At 35.2% G+C, this 10810-nt stretch overlaps 1 protein-coding gene across 1 annotated transcript; it reads left to right on the top strand.

The window, feature by feature from the left end:
• The first annotated feature begins 4591 nt into the window (after positions 1-4591).
• Positions 4592-7478, top strand: LOC113776038 (60S ribosomal protein L13a-2-like). Its single transcript, XM_027321101.1, has 2 exons — positions 4592-4846; positions 7237-7478. The coding sequence occupies exons 1-2, from the start codon at positions 4627-4629 to the stop codon at positions 7311-7313; spliced, it is 297 nt and encodes a 98-aa protein (XP_027176902.1). The 5' UTR covers positions 4592-4626; the 3' UTR covers positions 7314-7478.
• Positions 7479-10810: the final 3332 nt, after the last annotated feature.

The raw sequence follows: 10810 nt of genomic DNA, 5'->3' as shown, positions 1-10810 counted from the left end.
CAAGCTTCCAAGTTAAAGGTATAGTGCACAAGTGAAACGAACCCGAGAGAAAACGGATACGAAACGCGCGTGCGCGAAACTTTTGGTAGTTGACTTTTGAGACAAATTTTGGCCCCAAGTTTCCAAGCTTCCAAGGGAAGCTTTAGTTATCAGCAACTGTCTCTCTCTCTTCTCATTCTTGCTGGCCGAAAGCTTCCAAGGGAAGAAGGAGAAGAGCCTCTCTTCATTTCACCTCATTTGAGCTTCCATTTTCACTCAAATCTTTCACACAAACTCACAAATACTTGGAGATTCACTACAAGAAAAAAGGTCATTAGTGACAACATTTCTTTGTGACGACAAAAAGTCGTCACAAAATGAGGTTGTTTAGTCACGACTTTGAAGGTTGTCACAATTGACTCAAAGCAACTAAGTTTTCAGTGACAACTTTTAATTGTCGTCACAAAACTACTTCGCGCCATGGGATTTAGAAGGCGCGAGTTTTGCGATAGTGACGACTTGATAAAAGTTGTCAGTAATTCTACCACTTTCTTTGACAACTTTTCGTTGTTGTCACTGTTTATGTTTATTGACGACCAATTTTTGTCAATAAAACTATAGTGTAGTTAGTGACAACAACAATTGGTCATCAGTGACAACTTTTATTTTTGACGAAAAGAAGTTGTCACAAAAGTCTATCCTTTATTGACGACTTTCTATCTCGTCACAAACCTTTAATGGGAGGCAACTCATTTGTGACGACTTAGAAAAGTTGTCACTAGTAAATTCCCGTCAAGATTTAGCAAGAAGGCGGGAGTGTTTAGAACATACAATAGTGACGACATTAAGAACATCATCACTATTGAATGGCTTATTTACGGACGACTTTTTGTTGTCGTCACTGATCACTAAAAAAGTTATTAGTGACAACATTTTTTAGTGATGACAATATTTCGTCACAAAAGGGGATTCTTTAGTCGCGACACCTAAAGTTGTCACAATTCCATCAAAGCAACTAAATGTTTATTGACGACAAGTAGAGTTGTCATAATTGCTCAAATAGACAGTGTCTTCAGTGACGACCTTGGAAAATGTTGTCACTAAAATGATTTATTCAGTGACAACTTCTAATATCGTCATTGTCACTCTCTTGATTCAGATTTAGTGACAAGAATTCATCGTCACTATTTAAAGTACTTATTTGTAAGTCACTTTCATTAATTCTACTGTGCCACCCTAACTTTTGCGATTTAGCCCCAAATGTTATAAAAAATTCCATTAATTCCATTATGATACCTTAAGTTTTACAATTTAGCCCCATATATAGTACACCGATTTTTTTAATTCTATTATTACTCCCTAACTTTTGTAATTTAGCACCATATGTAATTTACCAATTTCATTAATTCTACTTTGGCACTCTAACTTTTGCAATTTAACCCCCATATGTAATACACCAATTTTATTATTTCTATTATGGCACCCTAACTTTTACAATTTAGCCCCTATTTTTTTATTAGGAAATTACGAATGGTATCTTGATAAACTATGCATAAATATTTTATAATTTTCTCAAACTTAAGTAATAATTTGTTATAAACTCTAAAGATATATCTTTCATTACAATAGTTATAAGGCAGGCAGGTCTTTTTATCAATGGAATAAGAAATTTATGTCAGATTTATCCTTTGTACTACATGCCAAGTAGTATTAGCAAAAGAATAACAAAGTACTACAAAGTAATTAACAAGATAGCCTTCAGGGAGTGTAGTTTATGGGCAAATGAGCATTATCTATTCAAAGTACCAACTTTTTATGGGCATTTTACTCTCAAACATATAATTTATGATAAATTTATAAAGGGATAATTTCAGAAACCTCCCCTGAGGTTTCTGACAATTTCACTGACCTCCCCTGAGGTTTCCACAATTACACTGACCTCCCCTGGCAGAACTTGGGACCCAATTGCTGACATCATATAATGCAAAATTACTATTATACCCAAGACATTTTGTGTTATTATAGGACTAAAATATGATAAGGCAGATGGTGTTTTGGATAGTATTGGATTGCATTTCTATTTATTTAATGTATGGTTATGAAATTTGTAATGATATTACTCTTGGATTGCAGTTTTGGTTTGCACCTTATTACTGTTAAGGTTTTATAAATGACTGTTTTAGTTCTTGGATTACACCTTACCTCCAAATTTTGGGAATTTACCCAAATTTTCCATTTTCTAATATTCCTACAAATATGCAAAATTATGCATATCCCTCAAATCTACCCAATATTAATGTTTTGTTAAACTCTAAATAACAAAAATATGAAATATAATATTTAAATATATTTTAATACACACAAGTTGGACGGGTAACTAGTGTGTCAGAGAGTTGCCATAATCTCCTTAAACCCGCATGCGGGTTTAAAGAGTATTCGGATATTCTCATATGCACCTATGCAAATCGAACCAACCGGATATCTTATCCGTATCCCATTTTTTTAAATAAAAATCTTATAAATTTGAAAAATAAAATCAAATTTAGATGTATTAGGGTTTTAAAAATATTATATAAGTGATAAAAATTTTATAAATTGTAAAAATAAAATCAAATTTAAATAATTAAATGTTATATTTGCCTAAGAAATAATACAATAATCATAATAATGATAATACAATAATATTGGTGTAATAAAACTGCCATTAATTTAAATATTTATTTATAATGCCCAAAGAGCCTAATTACCAATTTTTTCTTCTCGCGCTCAAATATAACATTAACCCGCATGCGAGCTAACCTTGAAATAGAAAAAACACAGAATCTTGCTTGCGGGTTTCAACGTTATTATGCAGGCGGGATTTTGACCTGCTTGCTTGTGAACATGTACCACATTGCTTTGAATTTTTGTGACAAGAGGAAAGTTTTATCTGATGAATGTATTTGTGAAATGACCTGAGTGGTGGTAGATGGGTTAATTGGGTCGGTTGCGTTACCCAATTGTTTATATCCATAAGTAAAATTTTATGATTTCCATACCCATCCCCTCACTTTTTCTTATTTATTTCTGATTTTTATTAGTTTTCATTAATTCACTAATATAACTTGTACACCTACCTTAAGGGCATTTATGGGAACAAAATTTCCTCTCTTTCCTGAAAACACTTTTTTATGTTTACTTTTGTGGTCATGGGCTGATTTTGTTACAAAATCAGAAACCTCAAGGGAGGTTAGTGTAATTGTGGAAACCTCAGGGGAGGTCAGTGAAATTGTCAGAAACCTCAGGGGAGGTTTCTGAAATTATCCCATTTATAAATGTTTGTAAGTAAAATTCAAAAAGTGTTACACTGATTTCTTACAAAACGAAAACTGGCAGGTTATCTCTTCAACATAAATTAAATTTTTTTAAAAAAAGAAATGGCCCATAAAATACCAACTCTTTGTGGGTTTCCTTTACATGAACAAATATTTTGCTCTTTATGGGTATTTCACTCTGAATCATTTAATTTATGTTAAATACATAAATGTTTGTAAGTAAAATTCAAAAAGTGTTGCACTAATATTTTTATGAAAGGGAAACTGGTAGGTTTTGTATTTAACATTAATTAAATATGTGAAAGCAAAAAAAAAAAAGAAATTACCCATAAATCTATATCTTGCAAATGTATTACAAGAAATTTGGTCATTAGTGACAACCAATTGTTATTCTGTTTTTGCTCTCTAATGATTTTTTTAACTATTAGGAACTCAAATTTTGTCATGTAAATTAATATTAGTGCAATAATTTGAAGTGAAATTAACCATTTGAAACAAATCATCTCTCCTTATTATAAAATAAAAAAAATTCTGGAGTTTTGGGCAAAAATAATGAAAAGAAAGATAAGTAAGTTGTAATTTAGTTCACAATTTTGAGAAAGTGATATCAATATTAATATGGGATCAACTGTTTGATGTCATAAAAAAATTACCTATTATGAATATTTTTACACAAATATTTAAAAGTTGCAAGTAATAATATATTAGTAAAATGTTAATTCAAAACTAAAAAACTTGGGTTGAAATTTTGGTACGAGTAGGGGGGAAATGTAAGGAATTGAAATTTCATTCAAAGTCAATAGTTTGAGGAGAAGCGGGGAATTGACTTGAACACTTAGTGAAACCAACAACTCGCGGTCATGTTTAGTCATTCACCGAACAAAAGGCTACCAGCCATGAGCCAACAGCCAACAAGCAACACTTAGAACCAAAAAACACACTCTGCTCCTCATCTCTGCCGAGCCCCAAAAAACACACTGCTCATCTCTGCCGGAAACATCTCCTCGCCGAGAACCAAGAAACATCTCCTCGCCATCTGCTAATCGATCTTGGCTGGGAAATGATGAAATAGAAGACCACATTTAGCAGCAACTGTCTACAAAAAAAGGTATGTTGATTCTCTTTTGCCTCCCTAATTTTCCCCCATTCAGACTGCGATAGAACTGAAATCTGTCTACAAGTTTGATATTTTATCCAAAAACTGCGATAGAACTGAAATCTGAGTTCTATCGCAGATTAGGGTGTACGAGTTCCATAGGAGTACTATATGCATTATTCATGTTTCCATAGGGTGTACGAGGGAGTACCTCCGCCTTATGATAAAACCAAGAGGATGGTTATCCCTGATGCTCTCAAGGTTTTGAGGCTCCAGGCTGGTCACAAGTACTGTTTGCTGGGTCGGCTATCGTCTGAAGTTGGGTGGAACTACGCTGATACAATCAGGGAGCTAGAGGCTAAGAGAAAGAAGAGGGACTTGGCGGAGGAATTGAAGCTCGCCGCACGCTCACGGAACCCACCATCATCGCCCGTGGATCTTCATCGTCAAGAGCTCTGTAAGTTTTCTATTTAAATTTCAGTTCTTCTCAAGAGTGTGAAATGGGTCTGCCGTGGCTTCATCCAGTGTGATTCTCCTGTTAATTGGCTTCATTTTTGAATACACATGCTGCATATGTTGATTGAGTTGAATGTCTTGATTTCTGATAAATTTTGGGGCTGATTGACTTCAATTTGAACAAAAATCTGATGAAACTTTTAATACCCCCAATCTGTTCGATGTAATGTCTAGCCGAAAATTCTTTGTTGAAAGATGGTTTTGTTGCATTTGTACGTTTGAAAGAAATCGGACAAGTCAGTGAGTTAGGTTGGTTGCAGCAGTTCTTTTGTTTTCTCTTTTGGTTGGCTGACGTATTGTTTCGAATGTCAATAAGGTTGTCTTGTGTCACTTCTGTCATTTATGATCTGCTCCAGAAGCCTAATTCATCAGTTTTGGTACTTAAATCAATGTTTGTTTCTGATTTTTTTTTTTAGAGTAAATTGTTTCGGCCATGGATTTTTTTTTTGTGGGGAAAAGCAGCTACTGGAACTCTGGTTTTGTATTATGATTTTGTTTGTTTGGTCCTGAGTGACTCGGTTTGAGTCTTGGGGCATTAGTTGGTGTATCTACATGCTCCATTGGGGCTTATAAATTCTGTCCCATGCATGCTGAAATGGTAGAGAAGAAGCTGCCGCATGATTCGTTAGTCATCGTGGGTTGCTGAAATTCATAGTTGCTCCAAATACTTGATTCTCTTGCTGTGCAATTAGGATAGCTGGTATAAAATTACTATAAGCTATGAAGATCTGACTTGCAAAGTGGCCTAAGGCAGATTTCGCAGGTCTTTCACCATGTTGCAAAAAATCAAGACTGAGGAGGGACATTTAAGAATTACTTCTGTCAACACAAGGTTCTAATCAGATGGTGTTTTGATCCTGGGAGTACATTTGTGGCTTTATCATAGTTTTGTTATCATGAAACAATAACATTACACAAAAAAAAAGCTTCAATAGTGTTTCTGTTTCATGATATTAATTTGAGGAGCACAGAAGGGCTAAAGAATAGAAAAGATTATTATTGTCATTTGGCCAATGAGTTAGCTAAAAACTTTTCATGGCCAATGAGTTAGCTAAAAACTTTTGACGGAACAAGATATACAGTCCCAAGTGTTAAGTGAACAATTTAATCAATCTCCGACTTGTGTTGGGTTGGGAGAATACTGCATTTGATTACGTGAACATTTTATCAATCGCTGACTTGTATTGTAAGATTACTGATTTGATTACGTGACTATTCTAAAAGGAATATTCCTCTTGTATAGCAGAGTGGTAGTATAGTAGTGATGGACGAACAAAACAGAAGATTTATTCATCTTTGACAGTATTTTGACAGATTAAAGAAACATTGCTGATGCCAAAATTGGTCTTCATTTGTGACAAACCTCCTCTTTACAACCGTTAACACTCCTCGTTCTTTGGTAGTCAACCAAGGCATCTTGTGTAGTAGAAAAGGCCTGCAATTATCACAGTTCCCAGTTTTTCCCTGTTTCCATCCATTGCAGCAAAAACATATCATTTCTTGACATCCAGGCAAAATTTGCAGAAACAAGATTTTTCTACCCCACCGATGTCTTCAGCAATCAAATTCGGATCATCAATCCAATCCACCAACTCTTTCCTCCTACACACACTCCTGTGCACTAATTTTTTTTTCCACAGACCATCAATCCATTTACAATCCTCCGGATGGCATGCAGGGTGGAATCCGATTCAGCTCTACAGACTTCAGTTCTAAAGATTGCTTTTTCTTCATTGGGGTAAACAGTTTTGTTATGTCTTACCAGCCATGAGAAGAACTGCCACCTACCTACCTAGTCCTCCTTGCTCACCTGTTACACATACTCTCCCCTTCTCCATCTTCTCCCCTTCCATTAATTTGTGTCCGTCTAGCCTTTAATACCAGTATAGTACTGTTTGGTCTCTCTGCAGTGGATTGTCAGTTTCAACTTGAAGAATTAATGTATTTCTAGTATAGTATTTCACTTGAAGAATACCAGTTTAGTACATGCGAAATGTATTTCCTTCAAGTAGTTAAAGGGAATCTTCCTTGTTAGTTAGACTGTTGTGCTGAGTCAACAATCAAGTAGTTATTTTGTTATTCTTGAGCTGTATAAGAATGCATTGGATTAGGCAACATGGAAAAATCATTTTGAATAATATCTCTCTTTCTTCTTCCTCAAGTCTAGTTTCTCTCCCCCTTATCACTCTATTTCTGCTGCAATTGCTGCATTCATTACGGTGGTATCAGATTAGTGAATGCTTGTTACTTTTGTTGTTTATTTAGCAATTAGAGACTGTTTTGCTTTTGTCACCTAATAACTTTACTAATAACTTTACTACTTTATTGCAGATATATTGCTCATTTTGGAGGTTTCGAAGAAGATTAGCAGTACGGCTTACATGTCGGCTCAAAAACTGTGGTTATAGTGCTGTCTTAAGTTTAGAAAATGTTTCAGAAGCGTAGGAAATGTTTTGGGAGGAATATGTTTTTTAGTGCAGCCTTGACGTATATGAGTAGTATTTGTTCTACTCAAACTTATGAAACTATTTGTACTATGATGTTGCACTTATTTATGACATTTGAATATTTAATATATTATTTTGGCATATTCTATTGTAACGGTGCCTACATTTGTTATTTATTAAACATTGCTGATATTTTCATTTTTTAGATATTATTGTAGTAGGAAAGTCATGTGTAAGGTGTTGTAAATGAGTAGTATTTTTCTAGGCAGGATGTCTTTATTGACAATTGTTATTGTCACTCAATCAAAACTGTCTATTGATAAGGGAATGTTGTCACAGTTGATCAGGGGTTTATTGACAACAAAGTCGTCACTAATTCCCCTATGCCCTCACCATCGTCCCTTCATGCATCACTTGCGTCACTGACAAGAGAAGGTGTTGTCACTAGATTTATAGCTTTTACTGATGACATATGTTGTCATAAAAAGTTTCATTCAGTGACGACCCTAAGTCGTCACTGTATAATTTCATCTTTTACTGACGACATAGATTGTCATAAAAAATGTTCTATTTACTGACGACTTTAAAGTCGTCACTGTATACTTTTACCGACGGAGATTCAGTGACGACCTTGCGACAACTGAAATGTTGTCAATAATGGTCATCAGTGACGACTTTTTGATTATTTGTGACGAAAAGTAGTTATCACTGATGACCAAAATTCTTGTAGTGATTCACTTACTCTTGGTGGAGGACCTCATCTTGCCAGTTTTCTTAGGAGCTTTTGGGACCAAAAATTTTCTGATTTTACTCCAAAGTGTAGGAGGTAATCATCCGATCACTTAATCTTAACTTTAGTGGGATTATTTTTGCTAGGAAGCTTGTAGCTTCATGGTTATTGTTGTCGTTTGAGTTCAAATGTTGGAGTGGGCGCTATGAAATCTCACAATGGATATATTGGACTGATATGGTGATAATGAATGTTTTTTAAGGTAATTATGTGTTAAACAAGAGGATATTAGTTAGAAAAGCGAAAGGAAAACCGAAGGAAATTTTCATAGGAAGCTGACCGAATTCTGCCCTATTATTTCTGTGCACTTGGTTTGAATTTTTGGTGATCAATTGATTGTGAAACTGATGTATATATGTTGTGTGTGGTGTGTATAAAGTTTCTAGCAAAAATCATTTGGATTGGTTGAGTAAAAATTGAATTTTGGCAAGAACAAAATCTGGAAAATGTGTAACAGTGGTCCTCTGGTAGTGTGCTTTGAACCAACATATTGCTCTGCCCGGATGTCGGAATTGAGTGCCGTCAGCTGCATTCAAAACTAGACATCCGTATTTTTCTAACGGTGTATCATGTACCTTCTAATTCAAACCGAGTCATCTGTGGTGATTGAGCAAATTCTGCTGTCCTGTTTCATTGTCAAACCAAGGGAAAGCTAGAAGCTGAAACTTGTGACTCTGTTTTCTCTCACTTGCCAACTGAATTTCAAAATGAGTTGTTCTGATGAATTGTAGCCTTTTGAATCTAGTTTTCAATGCTGCCAACCATTCCCAATTCCAACCTTCATTGAGTGAGTTATGGTCCAAGTCCCAAACTGCAACAAATCTGGAAAATCATCTTTTCATGCTAGCTGACTGGTTTGGTTGCTTGTGAGAGGTTTTATTTTGAGATTTTGATGTCAACCAACTGACAATTGCTTATGAAATGTTTCTTGGACCTTGCTTTCACAAATGACCCAAAAATTGGACTGATTTCATGATACAAAGTGTTTGAAAAGGAAAGAGAAGCTTGAGTTGGCAGATTTGTTTTGAAATTTCACAAACTTCAGTCGTTTTGTTAACTGCCTTCCCACGTGCATTTTTGCGTGAAATTTGGTAGAGATATAGTTCATATAAGCCTTCCCACATTGAGATTTAGTGTACCAAATTTGGTGTATTTTCAATACCAATTCGATGGCCAAATAATACTTCAAAAATAGCCTTTCAAATCTAAAAAATGACTGAACAGTTTATAAAATGCGACCAACTTTGAGCTGCTATATCTCAATGCTCAAAACTCCGATTTCAGTTTTGTTTGTTGTGTTTTAAACCTTGGTTGGAATTGTAATTGAGTTACAAATTTCAGAGACTAGTTCACTTTTTGTGAATTTTGCCGAATTTTCAAAGTTTGCCGAAAACTAGGACTGAAACTGTCTTGTAGTGCGAATCAACCACTCTAAGCTTAAATTTGAATGTCTTCCATTTTGAATGTTGGAAAAATGTCTTCTAATAACTTTTAGTACTTTGAAACAAGATTCCAACGGTATAAAACTTTCCAATTTTGGACCTAAGGAGTGCAAGATATGATTTTTCAAAGATTGCTCCTTATATCTGAAATTTTCGAACTTGATGAGAAATGAGTTTTTGGAAACTTTTCTCTACCCTTTGATAATGATTGATCATTTTAAACTCGATTTCGTGAAGGAAATCAGTTTTTCTTGTGCTAATAAATCCTCACTTTTGAACCTTTGTTTTGAGTGGTTAAGGTTCGTGTTTGAAGTATCAACTAGTCAAATTAAGTGTGTCTTCTTTCTTGATTAATACATGATTATGAGTGAAAAATATTTGTTAATTGTCCAGGCGCTCAAGGAGATTTCGAAGGGAATCTTGGTGCGGACACCTAAAGCTTTGTTTGCTCACTTATTTTGAATCGGTGAGTGTCAAGTGCATGACTTGTTGTGTTTACTTGATTTATCTGCTTATATACGTGAATATCACTTGATGAGATGAGTGTGCACTTTATCACACTCCTCTCCTTTACTCGAATTTTACTTACTTTAAATTTGATTTTCAAAGTCGATTGGAGTGAATCTCGTTGGCAAAAAAAATATATACTTGTTTACGTGTGCATGTCGTGTTGTCGTACGTGTCGTATTGTCGAGTGGAGTGAACCTCCTAGACTTATGAGGACGCCCAATTCTCTTAGCCAATCTTGCAACTCGAGCCGGCATGGGTTTGGTCGAGAAGCTGGATAAACCAAGAGAATAACAAAACAAAACTTGATCTTTTGATATCTTGTTCGGCATACTCGTCGAGTATAGCCTTTTTTGTGCGTGTTTGGTTACGGATCCGAGAGGGTGGAATGTTGGCTGGAGGTAGTAAGTGGAGTTTCTACGGACTTCAAAATCTACCTGGGTGATGGAGTGTCAACTCGTGGAGGTAGTGGATCGAGCATTGGCAAAGCATGTGAAAATTAGCTCCTGAGAACTCTTGTATCCTACTCAAGTGTGTTTAAATTGTTAATCGTAAATTTCTTGACTTTATCGCTTTATTTATGGCATAAATGTTATTGATACTTGAACTACCTGCTTGCATGACTTTCTTGGTCTCATTGCGTATTGGTTCATCCCATTAGTTTGTTTTCCTTAACAGGAACCAGAATGGAAGAAGTTAAGGAAATGCCGACTTGAGGC

Source organism: Coffea eugenioides, chromosome 6, assembly GCF_003713205.1.
Source record: "Coffea eugenioides isolate CCC68of chromosome 6, Ceug_1.0, whole genome shotgun sequence".
Lineage (NCBI taxonomy): Eukaryota > Viridiplantae > Streptophyta > Magnoliopsida > Gentianales > Rubiaceae > Coffea > Coffea eugenioides.
Note: the sequence above shows the minus strand (reverse complement) of the source record. Positions and strands in the feature narration are given on the sequence as shown.

Bases quoted from the DNA above. Each gene is read 5' to 3' on its own strand.
- LOC113776038 (XM_027321101.1), top strand. From the start codon at position 4,627: ATGGTTATCCCTGATGCTCTCAAGGTTTTGAGGCTCCAGGCTGGTCAC. The intron at 4,847-7,236 runs GTAAGTTTTCTA...ACTTTATTGCAG, and splicing joins TCTTCATCGTCAAGAGCTCT to ATATATTGCTCATTTTGGAG.